Source organism: Fopius arisanus, unplaced genomic scaffold, assembly GCF_000806365.1.
Source record: "Fopius arisanus strain USDA-PBARC FA_bdor unplaced genomic scaffold, ASM80636v1 scaffold00078, whole genome shotgun sequence".
NCBI lineage: Eukaryota > Metazoa > Arthropoda > Insecta > Hymenoptera > Braconidae > Fopius > Fopius arisanus.
In genome coordinates this window covers 101298-124915 of record NW_011887817.1, presented here as the reverse complement: position 1 = coordinate 124915, position 23618 = coordinate 101298, and the positions used below count along the sequence as shown (strand labels likewise).

Genomic DNA, 23618 nt, shown 5'->3' with positions numbered 1-23618 from the left:
GAAAAGTATCAAACTAAATCACACATCTTTTCATTGTAGAAACGTGACAATTGTAAATATCGTGAAAGATTTTTATAGTGATATGATACTGTCATACAAAGAAGATATGATTATACAGAAAATGAAGATATCCATGAATAAAAATACATCATAACAAATGAGCATTGTAGTCGTATTTTCTTTGAGATAACATGAACGGTAATAAGAACATGAATTACATACATTTTCATCGTACATTCCTTCTCAAACAATGCTTAACAATGCACTGATACGTCTTGATTATTGTTGAACATTTAAACGTCATGATTCATTTCTTTTCAACACCTATTTGTACACACAGAATGATGCCTCTTATTGCCAAAGAACATTGGTGGTACACCCCTGCACAACACGAAAAAATATTTGTATTTCGTTCTATTGTATACTGCCTATATACTCTATTCATTATGAAAACAAAATGATATTGAGTGGAATAAGGAGAAGAGAATCATTATACAAATATTCATTGATACGAGTCAACTTCCGCTTATTGCCAATCGGCCATCACATCCCCGTTCGAACTTCACTTCACCTCAATATACTATTGAAACATTAATAATAGTTTAATGATTTAATTGTTCAGCAGGTACCAGGAATTAGGGGGCATTCAATGCGATTAGATAATTATTATGCAGCCATGTTTGAGCTACAATGTCAGTTCGAATTCCATTCCAAATAATTCCTTTTTCATCTTCACATATTTGTGAAAATATTTGGTCCCAGGAGAGTCCTAGAGCATTGTGAAGCCAATCCCTTCCGTTTTGATTTTTCATTCTCCATTATTGGCACAACAACTGACAGCATGACTGTTTCTACGTAATATCGATCGGCTCACCAGAATTTTCCGAATTGAGAAGTTCCAGTTCATTATTATTACCTGAAGACTCGGTGTGTTGAGAAAGTTGGCTAGTTATATCTCCGCTTTCAGCATTGAAGTGCGTCGACTGAGATCTCGTGGTGTCATTGATGGGTAAATTAATAGATTGAATAATCTGCAATTCGACATCAGCACTATTATCCTCAGTTAGTGTCAATGACGATCCGGTCTCTTTGAAGAGCTGCCTGAGATCATTGCCAAGTAGAATGTCATCAGGGCTAGCGTTGGAATCAGCTGGAATGATCAGTGATTGTCGGGTTTCGGGTTGGCGTTTTCCTCGAATAGTATTTGCTAATTCACTCAAGGGAATTCCAACTTGATGTGTGGCCCATACATCGTAATTCGGTGTGCAAGGGCCAGTGGTATTCCGGAGTGATGCATTTGTAACTTTAGAGCGTGATGCATCGTCCATCGAATGCCAACGGTGCTCTATAGATTCATCGGTTCCAAGTGGAATTGTTCCTAGGCTATTTGCCGGCATTATGCGATGAGGGAATCGGGGTGAACCTTTTATTCTCTCGCGAGAGGAATTTTCCGAGCGCGTTTCTGCAATTTTCACAAATATTCCAGTGTAAAAACCACGAAGCAGTTGAAAATTTATTTATTTTATTTTCAAGTATCTTACTGAGTGGTAGACTAAAGTTGACTCGTGGCTCGCTGCTCTCTTTTCGTCGCAATCCAAGACTCAATCGCCTATCCTCTTCACTAGTTATGTTGATTATGGGACCGGAACCGCATCTCGGATGTGGCGGACGCATGCCTTGGGGTAGATTCATCTGACAAGTAGAGGAGGCTTTGGTACCCGGCACCAGTCCAGCTATGTATCCCATGTGAACCCTGAGAGCTGAGGCAACACCTAGAGATAAAAATCCATTGCTCAAATCTCTACAGCTCTAGTAGCTTCAATGTGCTGAGGATGAAATATTCACGAACCGGTAATGGAAGCTGTAGAAGTTTTTCGACTATTGGGACGGCTGCCGAAGAGACTGAAGAGACGCTGGAAGACCCCCAAGCGACTCGGTCCTTCCGTTTCGCGTCTCCATTGCAATTTGTATATGTCAGCCAAACTGCTACGGGCACCATTCGGCTCCAAATCTGGTTGACTGCTAAACGCTACGGTTCCTCGACGCATTCCTAACGTTATGAATCATTATTTTTCGCTTCAACTCAATTCCATTCTCTGTTCTCTGCGCAATACAAAATTTCTACCAAATTCTTACGGGCGTTGCTAATTTTTTAATCAATTCCTCTATTAATTATTGTTGTCTTCAAAGCAAACGGGATGAGGGATGAGGCTTAAAATTCTTTATTATTTTATTTTTGTTAGTGTGACGCCTTCCAGCATTCTAATATTACCTACCAGGTGGATATGTACAAAATCAACGGTTGTCTGATAGATAAATTGTATTTTCTACGAAAGATAAAAAAAATAGGATAAACTGGAGGAGAGGAGTCAGACCAGTAGTATTTGATGATTTTTTTTCATCAAAATTGCACTTACACTGTTATTCTGATTATTCTTACTTTATCCTCTATCTAGTATCTGACTATTGACCAAGCAAACCAATTAACCAAATAATTATTCAAATTAATATAACGTGAGGGAATTATGCTTGCAGGCGTGCAAATAGACGGAATTGTGTCACCTTCCCGTAATACCTGAATAATAGGAGAAGGACGAAGCGATAATAGAGTTTTATTTAATTTTCATAATTTCCAGTGCTCAGTAGAATAAGAACGTGACAATTTATCATCTTATTCTGCTGAACTATTGAGATAAATAACGAAAAATGCAAATCACTCGAAAAAAAAATATGAAAAAAAAAATTGGTATAAATGGGAAAGCAGCGATTTACGTTATGACAGTGGGAGAAAAAAAAAAATCTCACCAGAGGAATTGGCGGATGGCCAGCTCGCTCGTGGTATAACAGGTGGTAAAACACTCAACAACAGCAAAGGCAATCCTCCACCGATACTTGGATTTCTCTGGGGAATTGATGCACTGGATGATGCATGAGAAGGATCAATTGGCTCTTGGCCCAATTGTTTCTCCAGCCTTGCTAATTCGAACTCCAACTGTGCCATCTCACGACGGTAAACACGATTCTGTACTTCGACTCTGTACTGCAGTTCTCTATTTCAAGCATGATGGATATAAATGGATAACAGCATTGTCTGATTTTGGCCAATGCATAATTAATACCTGCGATCATCGTGAACGAATCTCCTTGTGTTGCACTCAATCTTGAGCCCTAGACTCTGAACAACCGGATCAGCTCGTTCACCCCCGAGTATATGCGCAAGCTGTGGTAGAAATAGAAGTGCCAGTGTTGCTGTTGTAGATGCCAGTATAAGTGCTGTGATTGTCACGAATGCGAGGGTGGCACGATCGGACATTAAATTAGCCAATACAACGACTATTCCAGATGTTATTACCACAGAGTAGACGCTCATACCGATGTACTGGGAGTCATTGAGCGCTGGGATTTTAACGTGTCTGCATCATAAAATTCAAATTCCAACCGTCAGACAACAGGAGATTGACAAATACCTTTAATTTCTCAATATATCACCTAGTTTCCCATGCCATGTACACCCCAACAACCAACAGCAAGCCTTTGTAAGCGTAAAGGGATGCCAGCCAGCCATTAGTGTGTTGTGATCGACAGACTTCAACCTGTTACCACAATCGGCCTTGAGTTCAGATGAATGACAATTTCCCATTGAATAACCAAACTACATGAATACCTGGGGCTGATACACCACTCCGCGATCCTGTGGACTTATCTCCAATGTGAGATTCCGCAGATATCGCTCCATCGGATCCAGCGTTACCCACAATGTTACAATTAGTCCGTCAATCAGCAGCAGAACGAAAATCAAACTAATCAGTTGAGTATCCTGGAGTAACTGTAATCATTGAGCGAATCAACGTGTTATAAGTACGAAAGTGAAATTGGAAACAATCCGTAATTGGCTTGAGATTTTTATTCCTCTTTTCATTCCTCAAAAGGTCATGAGAATTCAATACCTTATTTTTAACGACGCCACTTCGACTTCTAGTGAAAATCCGATGCACCCTGTAGGTCTTGGTGAACATGGATCCGAAGGCGAGAGAAAATCCCGCCGAGAGCAGATAAACTCGTGCCTAATAAAACGTTAACAGCCAATTACCAATTTATAAATTGATTTACGATGTAATTGAATATTTATTCGGTATTTTACTGTGCATATCGTTGGGAAATAGTTGTTTGGAAGGGTAGCATGATCCAGACCGAGAAGTATTACAGCCCCGTAAACTAGAGCACATCCAACAGCAGCCATGTTATTCAAACGAGGACTCGAGAGTTTTATGCTCCTGGGGTGAGTAATCAGTTCATATATTAGCTGACAAAAAGTCGGGGGAATTCACAGTTTTTTTTTTGCTTTTGCTTACTTGTGTCGACGGAAATGAAGATTGAATGCGAGAAATGACAGGGCTAGGGTCATTCCAACACTGGCGAGGCAGGCCACCGCCAGAAATGCTGCTGGATCGATTGTTACCATTCGTATCCTAAATTTTTCATTAATGAAAACAATCAATTAGACAGCCGCAGTGAGTGCTTTTCAATCAACTATTGCAAAGCCAAATCTACTTTTTTTTTGGGGGTTCACCGTTCTAATTATTTTCGCTGCTTCATCGTTTACAATTCAATTAAGTCCGACTTCGGGTTGGAGGAAAAAATCATTTCAACATTTAGCAGTATTTCGTGTACTCGATTATTATCGATGGAGCGGATGCATGTGAGATCAGATGTTGGTTGATGAAAAAATTGAATTTTCCAGTAGGATGTAATTTCAAACCTGAAAACACGTCGGGCCACTGGTGGATGACCCCCTGGCCATCTGACATTCGCGCATCCAGGACAATCTAGCATCAATATAGCATCTTCCGGGGTGTAAATAGCTACTCTTCTAACTGCATGACCTATCATCAATATAAACCATCATCAGAACAATCGTCAGGGCTAGCTATTTAATGTAAGAGTGAGCAGTGAAATTGTTTATTATTGCAACCTCTTTAATGTTGACGCGCAAATGTAATTGGTGGAATGAAAATTTTCACTGTGAGCACTGGTACTCCTCCCAGAGTAGAGTATTCCTGGCGAACGAGTGCCTAGGGGCATTATTTAAATTCGACATTCGCTCGCATATGTCGTACCTTTTTTTTATTTATTTTTCGGGCAAATTCAAATTTCAATGGTATCCAACTAGCGGTTGGTCTCCCTGCGTGATTGGCATCTAATAGAGTACCTGGAACTAGCAACGGCTACCTGGCACTACGTAGGTGTTTCTGAAATGGAATGGGTCAATTGGGGAGAATTGGGTGGGCGATGGGTCGACACTTGACGTGGTTTCAGGGAAATGCAATAACGTCGATGGAGTCGGAGGCTCGGTTATAGTTCAATCGATATTTAACCAAAGAACTTTTAAGAATCAAGACCAAGATTTTTCATTGATTACTAGAGCGATATCAAAGCGCACGTGGGGTACATCTCAAAAAAACTGAACTTTTTCATTTTTTTTTCATTCTATGAAATCGGATTCGATCGGAGCGGAAGTAATTTTTTTTCCGCTTTTTATCGCATCTCAGGATTGCACCGGAAGTCATCCATGGGTTTCAAGGAAAAAACCAAATTTTCCGAAATAATATTAATTTCGTGAAGATCTCTATTAATTTAGAAAAAAATGAATAATTTCAAGTGTCTTATTTCACCCTTTTTGGTAGAGGTATTGAATTTAGTCTTATTATTTTTCTAAGAAATTAGGTGCATTGATTTGCAGAATTCACGTGTTTCCAGGCAGTAAAACGAGTTGAGTTATATTTCACACATGACCCTCTGTCTCCAATTCCCCACGCAGTGTCAACTCGGTAAAATAGCCAAGGCCCTGAGGATATTATAATACCGACGTGTAAACTCACGTGAAATTGAGTAGTATAAATTCCCCGGTATCTCCGGATAATAAAATCCGTCAGTTTTATCACATAAATGGAATTAGATCCCTCTCAATCTGTCAATAGTAGTCCGTGTAGGAAGTAACGGAATTTGAGCTGTGATTGAATAAACCCTTGGATGGGAGGGGAAACTCACACGACTGATCAATTTATGTAATTGACGAGGCTCGAATGAGGGTAGCCAGGGGAGGATAGACGATGGAGACCCAGACCGAGCCATCAGTTTTACGGTGGAATGCCTCTGAATATCTTCAAACGAATATACATATATACCCTACTGAATCGAGCTTTCAATATACCTCGAGGCCATTTTCTGGTCTCTTACTTCAGTGAGTAAATGAGACCAAAGCTTGACCTTCCATCGACTCTCTGTTTATTCACACTGAGAGTAAAATTTAGTAAATGAAACTTCACCTATTTGTGTGCGATTGGAATTCTCGTTTTTATCGGATAAAACAATCATATATTCGTAGTACATCTGTTACTCGGTCAATCTCATGTACTTACCCTGCATCTGATAAAAAGCGGTTATCCCCACGCGATCAGCACCATCGAAAGACACCGGACCCTGACGATTAAACGATATTATTCATTCCCATCGATTTAAGACTGTTCTACACCCTTTTGGCCATTATTCACATTTTTTTTCCACTTCTATGGTAAGCCACGATGGGATCGACGTGAAAAAATCCAACCTTTCTATTTTATTTAACCATTTATTTTTAATGACTCACGAAATTTCAAACCGGTGTGAACAATCTCCTGCATTTTTTTCTGAACATTCAGAAAGAATCACAAAACTGTCAAAAAACGCATGAAAATAAACGCATCACTACGAACTTGCCATTACATAATGAAAAAACGTAGATATATCATATTTTTTCACATCAATTCCATCGATAAATTTGTAGGGTAATAAAAAACATGAATTGAGGTTGAAAGGGTGTCGAACATCGTTAAAAATCGCTAAGCGAATTGCTAAAATCCGTCCTTGGATGCATTCCAAAAAGGATTTATCTGTTGCACGTGCACCGGGGGATGGGGTTGACTCACCGAAACACCGAGAAAATTCAAATTCTTCAGTTCAGCATGGAGGTCATACGCTATGTCACGTCTCAAATGTGTATACTCAGTGATACTCGTGTTACGTTGATGCAATAGTGTTTCCACCGTTGACAATGCCATCGCCATCGCCCAAACCGCGTCATACGTTTGCCCGGCAAATCGTGAAAGTGTTACACCTCTTTTTGCAAGCTCCGAGGCGAATTCAATGCTCGTCTGAAATCAAATATTTCTATTTACTCCGTTGTCACTTCATCTTGTCAACCCGAAGTCCTCAATAATCCACTGCAAATCCTAAAAACCACTACTGACTCCTATTTTCCAATACATTTTCAGTGTTTACTTTTAATAATTTCATACTCGAGCTTTTTCCTCGAGGACATTCCCGACCATCTATTTCTAATCTTAAAGCACTCTCCATCTATTACTTTCCTCCCCGATTGCATCACCAAAACACTTGGCAGTCCTTTTTTCTCTGTATCACCAACCACACCTAGAAAATCCTATCTCAGGGGTAAAAAATAAACAACAATATATCGAGATAAAAATTTATATCAACACTTGGTTTAATGCACTGGATTATTTAATTAATCTTGCATTGTTATTGTGTAGATAATCCATTCGATGACTAGACGAATTTTCAGAAAATATACAAAGTAAATGTACCACTGACAAATAAATAAATGCATGTGGTGAAAATAGTTCACAGTTAATAATTCTGGGTAATTTGCTTCGTCTTTAATTACCAGTACGGTGTGAAATCCAGTTTTATGACTGTAAAAATAAAAAAAGGGAGAAAACCACGGGATTTAATGGTCTACATTCGTAATTTTACATTGCGGGCTAATGAAAGAATGTGAAAAGAAAAAAATTAAAGCAGAAAGGAAGAGAGAAAAAATAAGCGATGACTGCTGTATCTTTCGGTCGTTTTAATCGGTCAGAGTCTATTCTGCAGTTAAAAATGGACAAACTCGTCTTTAGAACGGAAACAATACAACGAAAAAGCTCTTGCATTTAACAATACATCCATATCACTCTGAAAACAGCGGTTTTACTCTGTTTCTGGCTCGATATCCGGTGGAATCGACTAATCTTTCAGTTCTCAAACACCCTATGCACGAAATATTACGAGAAATATTTCCAACTGTTCACTAAAAGCCAGTAACCCGTGGGAATCATTCTCCCGCATTTTATTCCATTTTTCTTCCATCGTTCTTTTACTCGGGTATTTATTATAGACGACTCAAAGCTGTATCCATTGTGTTTACCGCTGCGAAATGCTCGCACATACATTTCAGATTTCCGAATGACAACTTGCCATCAGGGGAGCTTTCACTCGTCCCATTAATATTGCACTACCCTGGATTAAATGTGGAATTAACATCGTCAATTCCATGCTTGTTGAGTGCCACTTTAGCCGCTCAGAGTACGTAATCAACTCCATTCGATTCTCCTGTTTTGGAGCTTGACACGTAAAAATTGTCCGATGATATTAAAATTAATACATGCTTTGTACAAAAAAATAGGAGTTCTTAAGTCCTCTTTTCTCATCAGGCATGCTAACGGGTGAACGGGTAAGATTTTTTTGCCTTATTTTTTGTATAGCTGTCTTATGCAAATGTTATATTAACTTTAATTCTCCTCTTTCGAATAAATTTGACGATGTCAAATTAATAACTAATGACAGTACTAATTAATTATTTCTAGCCCATGCAGATTTTCACAAATTGAACCGAACAATTTATGTATTAAAATCTACCTGTATACTAATGCTCATGAAAATTTCATAGTTAATTGCGATAGAACTATTGTAAGAGAGGATACATGGAAGTTATATTCACCAAGCCAGATGAGCTGGTTTGTTCTGGAAGAACAGTGCCATGACTCTTGACAATGATAACACCATCGAGGGTCTGGGTAAGTTGAGATGATGAGCAATCGTTATCCCCCTGTGTGTGCCACCAATCGCCAGTCATTCCAGAAAGGTCGATGGTCTCACCCGGAAGGATCCAGGCATAATCTCCACCGTACATACCAAGCTTCCACGCCTGCACCATTGAGAAATGAAAGTTTCTATTTGTTCTTGTAATCAGAGTTGAAGGGAGAAGAGAAGCTGGCACCTGTATAATTCAAATGCCTCTTTGAAACAGTGAGATTCCTGGAGTGGCGAATTCATGTTTACCAGTGGAAATAGACATTCTGAATTGCCATAGTTAAATTTTGTCCAAATTATGACATCTACTAGCCACTCGTATTCGTAGCTCTAATTATCCAAGCTCATTAAATTTCCATACATGAATTAACCAATATCCCAGAATCTCTGTACATTTTAGTGACTTGGAAAACAATTATTTTCCTTATTATTCCCAGCGCTTGTTATGGTGCCCAGCTTATCGCAGCATCGTTACGCCCACCTTCTGGTCCCTTAGCTAATTACCCAGTCGTCGACACTTCCTCGTTATTGCACAAAAAAAAATTATAAAGAATTTTTTCTCCCCCTTTTTTTTTAGCCGACGCGTTTCCAATTGCCTGGGGCTATGGCGGAGGCTTCAAATACAATTGCCCTGATTTCATGTTATTCACCGGAGGATATGGCAGATGTTGCGTCACTTCGTTCACGTTCATTATTCCGCAAGGCAGAAAAATTTACAGGCCGACTGATACAATCAATGAGAAAACGAAAAACTCACTCTCAACTTCATATTTAATATGAAACATCGAAAATGAGATACGATGGAATTAAATATATCGGGGATATATTGAAAGATTTCCGGAAAAATGATTTCCCCTAATAAATTTCCCCGCACGAAATTTACCTTGAAAATTTTTTTGTCGGTTAATTCAATGACTTGCTACATAATAATCATGATTACCCTTATCATTAATTTAATTATTGCAAAATGAATATTGCTATATACATGCTAATTTGTTTTTCCTTTGGGGTTTTCTTTTGTAGACGTTTTTAATGGGGAAATTTTATCCGTAGAATTTTTGAAAAAAGAAAACTGTTCTGAGTAATAAAGAATCGTTAATATTTTGCCTCCATCCACTTAAACCCGTAATTGCGCAATAAAGGGAAGAGAAGGGTAAAAAAAAACTAAACGAAAGAAGATGGGTTTACATGCGAGAGGTACATACTGCAAAGCAACACATGCAAGTAAATACGAGCTTTCGAAAATGGGTTTCACGGTCTTAGTGAAGAGAAACCCCTGAAAAAGATCTAACTGCAGAGTAACGTGTGTACACTCAACCGAAATGTTTCCAAACGCTCAAGGGGAGGTTGTAAGCCAGGAGTGATATGTTGATGCTGGAGAAGACGTCGATATTGGTTCTAGAGTCTTAGTTTCTTTTCTCATTCGTTTCTTGTTTTTTACTAGCTTCCCTTGCCTTTCACACTTGCTCCCTCCAATTCGACCTAAATTCCACGTCCTCCCCGTTATTCAATAATCGCTGACAAAATATAAAGCGACAGGTGAAGAACGAGGAAAGGAAAATAGACAAGTTTTGCCGCACTTACCTCGCAAAATACTTTAGGTGCTAATTTCGGTGAGAAACTCCCGATGATGATCCGAGTATCACGAACCTGTGGTTATAAATATTTTATTAGAGCTCATTAATCCTGAATCCTTGCACGAATCTTGATTAATCTGGATTTATTATTGCAATTGATTTTAAATGTACCTGCTAGTGGAAAAAATATTGGAAACCAGGGAGATATAATAATAAGACAACTAGAAGGTAGTGGTGTGTTGGGTGGAATTTCTTGCAGTGACATGTTCTTTTTCGTGAGGGAATTCAAGATTGCGCGTCGCCGAACAGTCATGTCGAATCACACGTTAGAGGTGACAGATTTCGAGGACAATATCTGTAATATTACCTTGAGAGTGGTCAGCTGTTCCCGGTAGTCATTCTCGCTGAATGTTATGGTGGCTGTGCAGGTGATATTGGCCTGTTCTAATTCAGTTACGAGGTCATTAACAGCCTGCGAGTGGAAGAAGTTCAATTAACAGATAAATCTTAGTTTTATCGAAATGATTGAAGGATCAATCACAGTGAAGATTAATTTTTTTATTTGACCTGTAATTTTCACTATAATATTATTTTACTATTGTTTTTTTATCCCGTCAATCTGTCCTGTGGGTTCCCACGTATTTACGAAACCCATGAAAAATGAGAAGTTATCAGCAGTAACTGTTTAACGATAGCACCAGAAATAGTTAAACCCTCCTTTCAGGCCTCAAGCAACAAGTCTCCCCATCAGAGAAACCATCTCTCCACTCTGATCACCGAGTTTGGCAGCTAAACTACCTCTTAACTCGATGACAATGCTCTAGGCCTCAAGAGACTCCATGGTAAACTGGTATATAACTCGGTTCCATATTGAACATTACAGTTTTAATGTTAGTTAACTTACCAGAGAATACATATCGCCAGTTTGCGATAGAGTCGTGACGGTATCCCATCCAAAATGTTTTATTAGCGCAATCCTCGCTGGGTTATGACTGGAATCTGGTGCAACGGTCCTCATGAAGAGAGGAAATTCGGACTGATCGGATAATGCTGGTGCTGTTGAGCCAAAGGAAACCTGCACGATATTCCAGTAGGGTACAATTTTGGCTAGGGTTTCAGTGACCTCAGAGCAGGCTGTCCCCAGTAAGAATGGCATTATCGTGCCCGGTTTGGCTGTGTACAGAGCGTGGAAAAAACGATCCACACCAACACCTGGGTCACACTGAAACCCCAAAGAATCTCGTCGTACTTGACATTTTCACTCTTTACGCCTCACCTGCCTCCAGCCACCTAATTGTAGTCTTTGGGCCACTTTTAATATCACCCGGGTCTTGAGAGTTGGCAAAGCCACTTGAGAATTGCATCAAGCTCCCGCCACAGTGCCACTACGTTTTTTTTTTCTCTCCCTCTCTCTCACTCTCTCTTTTTGCTCACTCATTGCTTTTCATCCATTACTTTCAAGGAGGAAAGGATGAAACTTAGCGAGAGGATTATCGAAAGTTTGCCGTCTCTCTGTACTCCACGTTGAAACAATATTCGCTCCGTTGACCGGGCGGCATAAGGGCGTAAAAGTGCTACAATTACAAAGGTAGAAAAAAAAAAGTTGAAGTGTTTAATGAAAGTTTTGGTACGCTTGTCCGCACTATTCGTTGTTTAATTGCGAATTTTTTTTAATTGGCCCATTCTAAATCCGGACGTGTACCAATTACCTTTCCACTCTTCAACTTTCTATTTCGTTCAGCGAGAGCGAGAATGAGAACGAGAGCGAGTGAAAATCCCTATCTTTAGTCAGACCCAATTCAATAGATGAGACAGTTGATTATTAGTGACATTCATTAAATATAATTGTAACCTCCTATCTGACGTGTTGTAAAGAGTACGATGGAGGAGGAAACTTGCTCAAGTATCTGGTAGATGAGCGCGGAATCTTTCATAATTGATCATTAGTCAGTGGTGCGGTACGGTAAAGAGTACAAGAACCCGTGGAGATGAGTTTTCCCAACGCGTTTGACGATTGTGATCATGACACTACTCTTTTCATCAACTCACTGAAATTCCAGGGTAGTTATAATTTTGTTTCATCCTGTTTTTCACGCGGTGGTCGCAGGAAGGGACATTCCCATACTTTCCACACTTTTCCAAAAGAGAAAACGTAAAGTAATTATACCAAGAAAAACATAAGGTTTTGAAAGAGCGAAAGGTCCGAAGTTCAACAGCGTTTTCCTCTGTTGAACTTTTTACCCCGAGAATGCGGGAGAACATTATAAACTTTCCAAGCAATTGTCTACTCTACAGAAGTTCAACTGCTATCCACCATCCCTCAATGATTGCGACAATCAATTTAACCCAGAAAACAGCAAAAATAGTTGATAACACGGCTCATTAATCTAAGCATTAATGTATCTTAGAAAATAATGGACGACGCGCATTCCACATACAATTTATACCCTCGATTCTACACCCATTGATAATTGGCCACTGCCTTTGTCAATTCATACGAAGATTGCACAATTAACGTACACCACAATGTTTCGATCGATTCCACATTGCCTCTGGGTTAAATTGAGAGGTGAACCGTGAAGTCCTTGAATTGAAAAGTAAGAGAAACCCAATTCAGTTTGTCGATCAGACAATTAGAGATCACCGGATTACCTCTCTCTAAATGAAACAATGAACGAAGGTCAACATTTTTCCTGATTGCGAGCTCATTATGCAGATGGATTGCAATATTTCGAAATTACCCGAAATTAGATTGCACGGAGAATTCAATTGTAGCATCGACCATGGAATGGTCAGCGCTTTTGAAATTTTCATTTGCTACCAAAACCGTTATTTCTGAATATTCCTCCATTTGTTAGCCTTCATTTTGATCATTCTCATTTCCTTTGAGTACATCAATTTGCATTCACCCCCGATTGTACAGTACGGGGGTAAATGCGTGTAAGGGATGAGATTAAAAATCTCACATATGGGGGTCGCGAGGAAAACAGGAAATTGCGACGTGTCAGTGGAATGTTATTCCGTTTTTTTTTTCGTTTGAACCTGTGGCAGTTGAAAATTCGTGGTCTGTCTAAAAAATGTGTATTTTGGAAGGCAAATTTTTGAATGAAACTGTTGGAGTATCAGCTCACGAACAAAGAATTTATGAAAAAAATTCGGAACTGTATAGAATAAAGCATTAATATTTAAGTGGAATTATATTTGAAACTCGCAGAAGAGATATTCCCCGCAGGGACTCGGAGTTGCGACATACAATTCAAGGATGACACAAAGAGGGTGACGAATGAAAAATGCCAGGCGAGAGATGCTTTTTCAAAGCACCAGATATGAAATGATCGTGCCGGAGAATCTCACGAACGTATCCCACAAACGGTTTCAAATCTTCCACATTTACTTCGCCACATCATCATGTATTTATATCTCTTTTTCCACTGATCCTTCGTTTCATCGGTATTCAGTTACTTATCCAGAAATTTTCATTAATTCCATTCCATTTACCAACTCTTGGTCATTTCACGATTTTTTTATTCACCGCTAATTATGACGGGTACAGTTGATCACGGGATTAATTATCACGAATTTAATCACAGGGGGCAATCAATCAGAGAATATTGAATCACGCGGATAATTCGTCACAAAAATTTTTATCACAAGTTATTTTGATCGGGTTTATCATAGCAGATGATACAGTGGCTTTTGTGAGGTGAATTCTATTATTTTAGATTGATTTTTTATTATTTATTTCGGTTCTTTATTTTGATCTGTCTCGTTGATATTATCGGAGGGGAAATCTCTCGTTACACGATGGAATAATAATTATTCATATTATTAATAATTGTTCTTTCTCGATTTCAGTTTTACTTTAATTGTGGTCTGGTATAAAGACGAGTATAATTGATATTGTGATATTTTTTCTGTGATCAGTAGTGGTGTAATAAATATTCAATTTGTTGTCTAATTTTTCCCACCTTTGTCTTTATCATTCTGAGTTTCAAAATGGAGATGCATTTCCTGTGTTTGTTCTTGAGAAATTGTTGAATTCTATTCACTCCGATTGTTAGAGGCAGAAATCGGAGGGTAAACGTCGGCTCGAGATGGGGTTTGACGAGATTTTGTGGCCCCAGAGGAGCTGACGATGCAATGCATAAATTACAGAAGGCCCCAGGGACTTGAAGATCATTTTTCCTTTCTTCCATTTCAATACCGTTGACGAAGGAAAATACTTAGTCTGTGTTTACCCGGTTGAGAATTTTTCCTGGATTTTCATGGATCTTCAGTAATAAGGGCAAGATATTAAACTACCCAGCGTTCTCTAATTTCACCCAAACCCACGTACATATTCCGTTTCATCCTCTTGATCCTGGCATTACAATAATTTTTTAAAGCCAACAGAAAAGGGAATTTGTAAGCTTCTGCTTTCTTGGAAGAAAGCTGAAAAGTGAGTAAAAATTTAATCCGATATTCTCATGTGAATGCAGTGACTGAAAGACGAGATTACCTCGTGTAATCCAAGTCCAGAAAATCAGTTATCATATATTTCCAGGGATGATCCTGTCTCGTAATTACAAAATGGAGCAAGAGGAGGGAAATAATCAGTTTCCCAATGGCGGCGCTGGGACCTTTTTTTTTCTACACCTCAATTTTCAAATTTGTCAGATATAAATGGATCACCAGTGTGAATTCCTTCTATTGAGCTTTTCAGTGGTCTCGCCTTTTTTTTTACGGGCATTGATTCTCACAACGCGATGCTATCCACCCCGTCCTGAATGTTGTATACAACTTTTGGATGCAGAACCAATTGGTTTGCCAATTTGTCGACCTAATTCATTTCATTCCCGCGTTAAAGGGAATTTCTGTGACGCCTCGGGCGTGAGAAGAGGCGAGCTGATGAAATTCGAAAGGCTTGCAGATTGTTTGAAATACATTGATCATAATGGAACTTGCATTTTCCATCATAGAGAGCAATAATTTTTTCTCCCCATATTTGCGGAGTAGTGATTTGCATATTTTCTTCATCAGGTCGACTATATATTCGTACGATTTGCCGAGATATTGCTTCCAATCGAACGAATTTTTTCACTATCCCCTGTACACACAAATTTCCTCGCTCTGAAAATATATACATAACCAGTAGATTGCGAGAGAGAAAATATTTTGCTATGTCAAATAAAAAGTTTTGATGAGAGATCCAAGAGCTGAATGAGGTGTACAGCTTAAAAAGCGGAATATGTAATAGAAAATAGATTTGAGTGGCATTAATTAGAGAATGAGTGAATAATAAAATGAACGATACCAGTGGAGAATTAAATGTGCTGTGGTATGTACAGGAGGTATGTAATGGGCCAATGGCAGAAATATGTATAAATGGTGGATACCCACTTGAGTCTTATCAGCACAACTGCAACTACTTGATACGTCGATTTTCCGTATAAAAGCTATCTCGCCTCTCGTTTCTCAAGAGAAGAGGAAAACCGGACTCGGGCTCTTTTCTCTTCCACAATCTCAACACTCTCCCGGCCTCTTTGTCAGACTAAACCTGATAGTGAGTCGCAGATATTGTACTGCCAAAGGGATCGATCGTTACCAATATCGTGAAATTTTCGCCGATAGACCGAGTCACTACGATTCCGCTATAAACGATTAATAAACAGCATTGAGTATAGATATACTCAATATACATCACTGGGTGGTATACCGATTTTCTTTGTCGGAGGATACAGTTTTTTCCCCTTTTACTGAGAATTGGATAAAAGATGAAGTTATTATAAAAACTTCGGTATAACTCCCGGGCTTTCATTTTATGAGGCCACTTGGATTTAATACTTGCGGGATTCACCATTAAATTTTATGATGATATGACTGTCTTAAAAAATTGTTAACCACGTAGAGAGGAGCTTTCCAAAGAGTTGACATTCGCTTGTGGCGATAGATAAAGTCACCGGAAAGAGGGCCATTCTCCAATCTCCAATTTTTACTGTTCGCTTCTCTCAATATATTCAATAGATTTATCAGAGACTAACACGATTTTTTTTTATCAATTTTATTTAATAGTAGTCCTTTTTTCACATGAGCTCAATATCAAATCAGAGTGGTCGATTCAAGGGGGAAAAAAATCCACGGAGTCTTGTGCAATCCCCTTGATAGGATCCTATCATGGGCGAGAATTTAATCAACGTCCCATTCTTTTTTGCATGTATATGGGGCTTCAAAAATGATCATGTGGAGATAGGAGTGCCTTCCAATTTGCTTAGTCTTGGGCCTCCCTACTTCAATGAAAGATCATTAGTTACTTCTACCAAAATATCATGAAATTCTTGAAGCCACATTGAAGTGGGTAGAAATATATTGGTGCAATTGCCATCGATTTGTATTTAAATGGGAAAGATGCTGGTTGGAAGAGTTGGGGGAGTTGGGGAAGTTGGGGGAGTTGAGGGGAGCTATTGGTGGTTGAAATTGGTGCTTTTGCCTATCTTGGTGGCGAAGGTGGTGGAGCTTAGGATAAGCCACGACTAACCGCACCTTCGTCCCTGTAAACGTGAGCCAGGGACATGGTGTATGTACACCAGTTGTTTCCAACGCTAATGCCAACCCCTTTTCATTGTGAGCACCTCTCCAACTGCCCCAATAATCCACACATAGCAACCAAATGATTGTTCACCCCCTTGTATAGCTCTTGCTTGCTTCCACCTGCAGCACAACGCGTGCAACTTATTGACAATTACATTTTTCCCTCCCATTCTTCTCCATCCTTTCATCCTTTTTGATATCGGTTCGGCTGAAGACTGGTGAGAGGCATTTTTCCCTCTCAAATAAGATCAAAGACCCACCTCCATCAGTGTCCTCATCTCCCTCCATCTCCCTACTCCTTTTTTTTTCACATTTACCATCTATTTAGTCTTGTCTCGTGAATTACCTAAATGAACATGTAATCACTTGGATGAATTTTCCAATTTTTCAATCTCACGGAATTAATTGCTCTGAAGAATTCAGTAATCAAACTTGAGAATATAATTAATCGTCAGAAAGTTCAGTATAACTAGTCTGCACAGGATAGTTTTCAAATTCTAAAGGAGTGGCACGAGTGAAATTGAAGGGGGTAAGAGAGATTACTGGACCTAGGGGTTACATCTCCATTCATTACTCATTCTATTCTCTTGTTAATCCATTTCTGCAGACGTGTTGTGAGAACCCTTAACGTCTTTGGGGGTGAAATTGGATGATTGTGCAAACAGAATAAAACTCAGCACTCACTAAATTCTTTTATTTACTTTTTTTTTCAATTCCATGAGTCAAACGAGAGTTGTTTTCTGCCTCTCCAATTAAGGTGAAACTATTTTTCATGCACGGTGTGTCCATTCTCTCTCGACAAACCCACGAGTCTTGTCTATTTTTTGGTACATCGGAATTCAATTGTACAGTATCGATTATGCAAAAGCTATTGATTTTTCCTCCCCCAAAAGAAATCAAATTTTTTTATTGGCACAGGTGGCTATGCAATAGAACTAAGTCCAGGGCCACAGCACGTGTATTCAAACACGACTGATTGGCTGCTCCCATATGCGATTGTCCACGCGAAATTCACATCTTCTCCGGAAAAACAACTGGCTTTTCCCATCCCCACAGAAAAAAAAAATCGTACGTCACCCAGAATTGTTTGTTCACGGGCCGTTGGAGGAAATTGGTTAAATTAAAGTTATCTTTTGAAGCCTATAGGCTCCTTGGAGAGAGGGTCGAAAACACGAATAAAGCTCCACGTGTTCGCCCCGGGCTGGCATTTAATGAGACACGAAAAGAAAAAAGACGAGAAAAAAAGAGAGAAGAAAAGGCCAAGGGAGAGGGAAATATACCGCGTGAGCAAGTTGAAGGAAAAAATAGAGAAGAGATAAAAAAAAAGTTAAAAAGAGGGTGGAGAAAAAAGAAACTCAACTTGTTGAATTAACTCTTTCTCAGTCCCTCCATCACCCACTACACACTCCCTTATCTCTCTCCCCTCAGTATCACGATGATAAATAACGAGATGACGCCGAATATAACGATCTGTCATGAATAAATATAAATATTTGTGAATGCGTGAGTTAACCCAGGACATAAGCCAACATGAGGACATACATTTTAGCTGAAAATGTTATTTCTTCGCGCCCTGGCAATGGGTTAAATTCTCTATTTTCCCATGTTGACGATAAAAAATGATGATGAAAGGAGTCACGCAAGTGGAAATTATTTTTCCCGCAGGATCTCTCGTTACAAACTGATATAAAAAAAAAAATAACGACTCACCCTGGTATCATTACGGAGCAATTCCATCCTAAATCTCGGCACAATATCCATCTGGTTGATCCGATCGATGGCAAACTTGGCAGCTTGTAGCTCGCTGGGTCCCTCGGGTCTTGCCTCACTACCCTGTGTCAACTCGAAAAGCCCCAGAATCGTCACGTCCACCTTATCCCACGTTTTTGGTGTGACAGTGCCAGAACTCAAACTAACAAGATCCTCAATGGCCTCTACTTGCCCATCAGCTGTTACAAACTCCTCTCCTTGGCTCATCCCCCGGTCTTGTGGCTCGGCTGGATCATCCGATGTTTCTACTGTGATTGACGAGCTTGTCACCGCCTGAGTCTCATCATCCTCACTCTCATTTAAGTAATTGGTATTATTCTTTGCTATACAATCTTTTGAATCACAGTATGACTGAGTAACTTCCTCTGTTGTGTTGTGACTCGTCTCCGTGGAGGAAGATGGCCTTCCACTTGTTCTCCATTTGACGTTGAAGACACTGACAGCTCCATTGTGACGCGTGAGCTTTGAGTTAATCGAATAATCATCAGCACAAACGAGCCCCAATTGGAGGATAATGATCAGAGGTAGGAGAGAGTGTGATGGAGAGAGAGAACGTAGGGCCACAGTGGGAAATGACAGGAGGAAACTAGCAAGACGATATCCGGTGTGACCCGACGACATAATCAGTCGTCGGATGGTCGACGACTCAACCAGCCAGCAGACTGCACCTCGTACATCTGCAACATTTCAATCAATCTTTTACCACTTTATTTATTTTTTTTATTATAGTGTTTTTTTTTTCCACCGACAATAAACCTCTGGCACTAGCAGGAAATGGAAAAAAATCACAATTTTTCTTTTATTCGCGCCTCATCTGGCCCGGACATGACAGATTGATGGTGACAGGTGCAAGAAGAAAAACGTTCAACTTTGTTCACGAACGAAAGATCATTTTTCCCCCGATCGGTTACACGGCTCCATGGGGACAATATAATTCTCAGCGAAGTAGTAAAAGTTCAATACAGTCAGGCTTCCATGTAGCAGAGGATTCCCTTCGAGATGGTAACTATCAGATTTTATTCTCCACTAGAGAAACTTTGACAGAAAGCAGTGAATCTCAGTGTAAATAAAACAACAGCTGTTTTACCTAGAAAATTCCACAGGGGCCATCAGATTTATTTCCAGACTATTGGTCAGACCCTCGATTTTTCCTCGAAGAAATATTTTGCAATGCCAGATATTTGGGATTTTTTTTTTCACTTAATTGTCGAAATATTTGAAATAACAATGGTCTGAGGAATGATGGACAAACGGATGAGAATGCTCATTGACCTTTACATCGAACCGACAGCGCATACCAAACTGGAGGGAAAAGGCTGAGTATCAGGAGAGTTATAGCTCTCATCCCTGATATAGTGAGGCCTGCATCTCAAGATGATGAAGGATCCCAACGGCATCAGGCTACTTAATTTCCGGCTTGTAGACGGATACAACAGAATAGACCTAGCCCATATGCCCCACGCATTTCAACCGATAAATCACCGAATCTCGATGTTTTATATCTCGAGCAATTCATCCTCAAGAGCCTTGACAATCATGTATCTTCATCTATTCTATTTATTTTTCCCCCAGACTTCTCCTCTGAATAAATATTTCTCCATCTCCATGTATTTGCACAGATAATTCGTAACTCCCTCCGACTCGTGATAAATAACTAAAGCCCCCGGTTGTCTCACCGAGAATTGAATAAAATTTTGCAAAATTAAATCCCCAGAATTACAAGTTTCCAACAAATTGAGAATGGCGATCACGTCTGCAGAGAATACCCACCCCATTTCAGTTGACGATAAAAGCGTCGAAATGTGTAACTCTAACGAGAGAAATAAACCGAAATATATGAGTCATAAAATAAAAAGTAAAAATATGTGAGAAATAGGGGTAAAATACAACTGGGTTACATCAGTTTCATGTCATCGTAACGTGAAAATAAATGAGCGGTTTTCATGCAACACCATCCCGCAAATATCCTGGAACCTTCAACCCCTTAGGGGTACGAAATACACGTGAGACTGGCATTGGAAAGTGGGTGGCAAAGTTTGGGGTGGCATTAAATTTTCATTTCATATCGATTTGACACCTATCCTCGATCGACTTGAACATACAAAATTTGCTGAATCATTGATAACATCAAGTGGCATTTCCACATCGACGTTATGCCCTCTATACATGCAAATTATAATTTCTATGTATGTAATTATCCTGCACAAAACGGCTTTGTCCACCGCATTGGATTGTCCGGTGGCCAGTCATTATTTACCCTCATTCTCGCATGCACTGATTAATCACATGACAATGGTTTTTCGAGAATTAATGCCTGACGAGAGATGAGTTGCTCTCCTATTCATGAAATTCTTTTCATTAACTATCAAATATATATCCTCGGGGATTTTACGGGCTTCTGTCACAGCCAAATATCAACGAGTGAAGAAACCACCACGAGCCTCGAGGCGTCAAGACCTCACATTCGTTCTACCTTTCACATATCTCACACTGCATTTCTCCTTTGATGAAATCCTTAAGGAGTAATTACTCTGACACTTCAGCGGAGAATACCCTCGACATCCACCTTAGAGTGGAAATTTAATACCTATTAAATAGTTATTTCCGAGATACGACTGGAAAAAATCCTATCCTAGGGCGAGAGGTGAACATTTGTTGAGGCAGTCGCTCGGATTTTTCTCACCTCTTCGTTCCCCTTTTTTTAAAAAAAAAAATATTTGCGGAATCTTCGTGCAACCGGGGGAATCCGTCTGGAAACACCCGTGAAATATATGAACGGAAATACGATTCTCTGCGGCTGCAATCAAAGGCCTGAACGAAGGGAACGGAGTAATCCTGTTCTTCTATTCATACTACCGGAAACTTTCGTCATGATCCTCCACTCGATCGAATGAACTTCACGGAATTTGATTGGAGAGAATGAAAATCCCGAGTGCTCTTAAAATTTCATCTTAAATTTTAACGACTTTTCATGGATTTCGAGATGAATTAAATTTTATCATTACCTCGTTACGCATCCCAGGAATTTTGCTGAGTCCCTCTGACCATTGACTCGGAGACACTGAGGATCAATTCAATGGATTCTGGATAAACAAAGGGAATGACGGACGGGCTCTTCTGGCTGGACATCATGATTCTTCAATGGGCCACACAAAGTTCGAGAATACTAGAATTTCCCTAGATTATCCCCATGGAATTCGATGTTATTGAAAGAATTTCCGCATGAATAATCACTGTTTGTTTTCTCTTCGATCTGTTTTCTTTATTTTTTACTCGAAACAAACAGTGGTGAATGGCAATAAAAATCACCACGTGCTTGACCGACCGACTGATGCGGCAATTATTTACTCAGCACTTGATAATCCCCGACCTACATAATACCATTAATTACCAGTCGAACAACAGCATTCATTTTTCTTTCACCCACTCAATTGAAAACTTGAAATAACAGTGCTCCATGGAGAAAACTTTTTCACTCTTCAAAATCAGCGGAATATAATGGTATCGTTTGAATAATTGATCAGAATGGATCATTCTTCCTTTTAAAATGGGAAAATTTTTCGCTTGCACTTTGCCATCTGTAAATTAATTTTTAGCTTGTCCATATTCTCGGGAATAATTTGATGTAATTATTACCGAGGAATTATTCGTTGTGAAATATCATGACACGGATTGCCGATTTAGTGGAATTTCGCGGAATATTTGATTTTGGATGATTCGGGGGGTGATTCAATGTGATTTTAATTGAGTGATACAGTGATTTGATGTTATGGCAATGGAAGATTAATTTAATTGAATGTCCCGCAGAAAGATCCGCGTCGAGTGATTGCGGTACGCGTACTATTGAAACACACCGAATGCTCTCCACACTCTGCCTAACACGAAAGCTCCCGAGACGAAAGCTCCCGCCTGGGACACCCCAAAACGTTAGAACACAGTACGCAGACGCTTGTGCCCACGATTTTATATCATCCCAAGAAATATCTGCATCACAATCCGCCTTCTGGATTTTTCATGGTTCTTACCATCACTCTCTGTATTACAACTCAACTTCCATATCGAAATGCATACAAGTCCAGAAGTTGTTTGACAGCCGTTGTTAAGCACTGGAAAAGCCATTGAAAGGTTTCCCACGTACACCCATTGCTAAAGTTACCAGCTGGATTAAATTTCTGTAACAAAAGGTTTTCATAGTTTAATTTTCCAAACTTATTACTCCCCTCGACTTTTAATTAATTCCCACGCTAATTTCACGGGTAAAAAAATTCTTTTTCGAGGATATTTTTTATTTCGAAGATGGTTGGAAAGTGTTTGAAAAACTCTTGGAAAAAGATTTTTGTGACACAGCAAGATTGTTGGAAATTTTTCCCGAAAATAGTCAAGAAATTCTTGAGAATTTCTTTTTTTTATATCTTGGTAAGTGTTTGGAAATTTTTCTGTTGGAAAATACCACAATTTTTTTCTTACTCGAGATAACTTAAATTCTGTAAATGATAATTACTTTCTGTCTACAGATACTTTAAAAAAAAATTCACACGACGAAATAAAGGAATCGAGTAAAAGTAAAAAAAATTCTCACGTAATTGAATTCAATTTTCGACGCGACAGTAATGAAAGCCCTGAACCATAACACGAGAGTTTTTCCTCCAAATTCAATTGTACCCTCTGACAGTTATTAAGTTCGTACAGTCTTTACCCATTCTCTTGTCTCCTGTGTTTTGGGAACTCGGGAATTTTTTATCTATGTATATTCACAGGAGAATAAAAGAGGGAGAAAAATACTGGCGTGCCTTTTCC

The 23618-nt window shown here is 39.3% G+C and overlaps 1 protein-coding gene across 2 annotated transcripts; it reads right to left on the bottom strand.

The window, feature by feature from the left end:
• Nucleotides 1-80: 80 nt before the first annotated feature.
• On the bottom strand, nt 81-22678 carry GABA-B-R3 (gamma-aminobutyric acid type B receptor subunit 3). Of its 2 annotated transcripts, none has more exons than XM_011310804.1 (19): nt 21827-22678; nt 18762-19498; nt 11389-11706; nt 10852-10956; nt 10492-10557; nt 8816-9022; nt 6966-7190; nt 6420-6480; nt 4760-4883; nt 4353-4469; nt 4142-4274; nt 3948-4064; nt 3665-3826; nt 3490-3593; nt 3120-3413; nt 2806-3050; nt 1850-2050; nt 1542-1772; nt 81-1462 (listed from the first exon to the last, which is right to left on the bottom strand). In XM_011310804.1, exons 2-19 carry the CDS (start codon nt 19440-19442, stop codon nt 852-854), a joined length of 4002 nt encoding a protein of 1333 aa, XP_011309106.1. In that variant the 5' UTR covers nt 19443-19498; nt 21827-22678; the 3' UTR covers nt 81-851. The 2 variants fall into 2 exon arrangements, with proteins under 2 accessions (XP_011309106.1, XP_011309107.1); XM_011310805.1 differs by having other exon boundaries at nt 1542-1760.
• Nucleotides 22679-23618: the final 940 nt, after the last annotated feature.

Coding starts and splice junctions, on each gene's coding strand:
- GABA-B-R3 (XM_011310804.1), bottom strand. CDS start 19,442: ATGTCGTCGGGTCACACCGGATATCGTCTTGCTAGTTTCCTCCTGTCA. Junction 6,481..6,965: donor TGAATTTTCTCGGTGTTTCG/GTGAGTCAACCC, acceptor TTTAATCGTCAG/GGTCCGGTGTCTTTCGATGG. Junction 3,051..3,119: donor TTCGTTCACGATGATCGCAG/GTATTAATTATG, acceptor TGCTTGAAATAG/AGAACTGCAGTACAGAGTCG.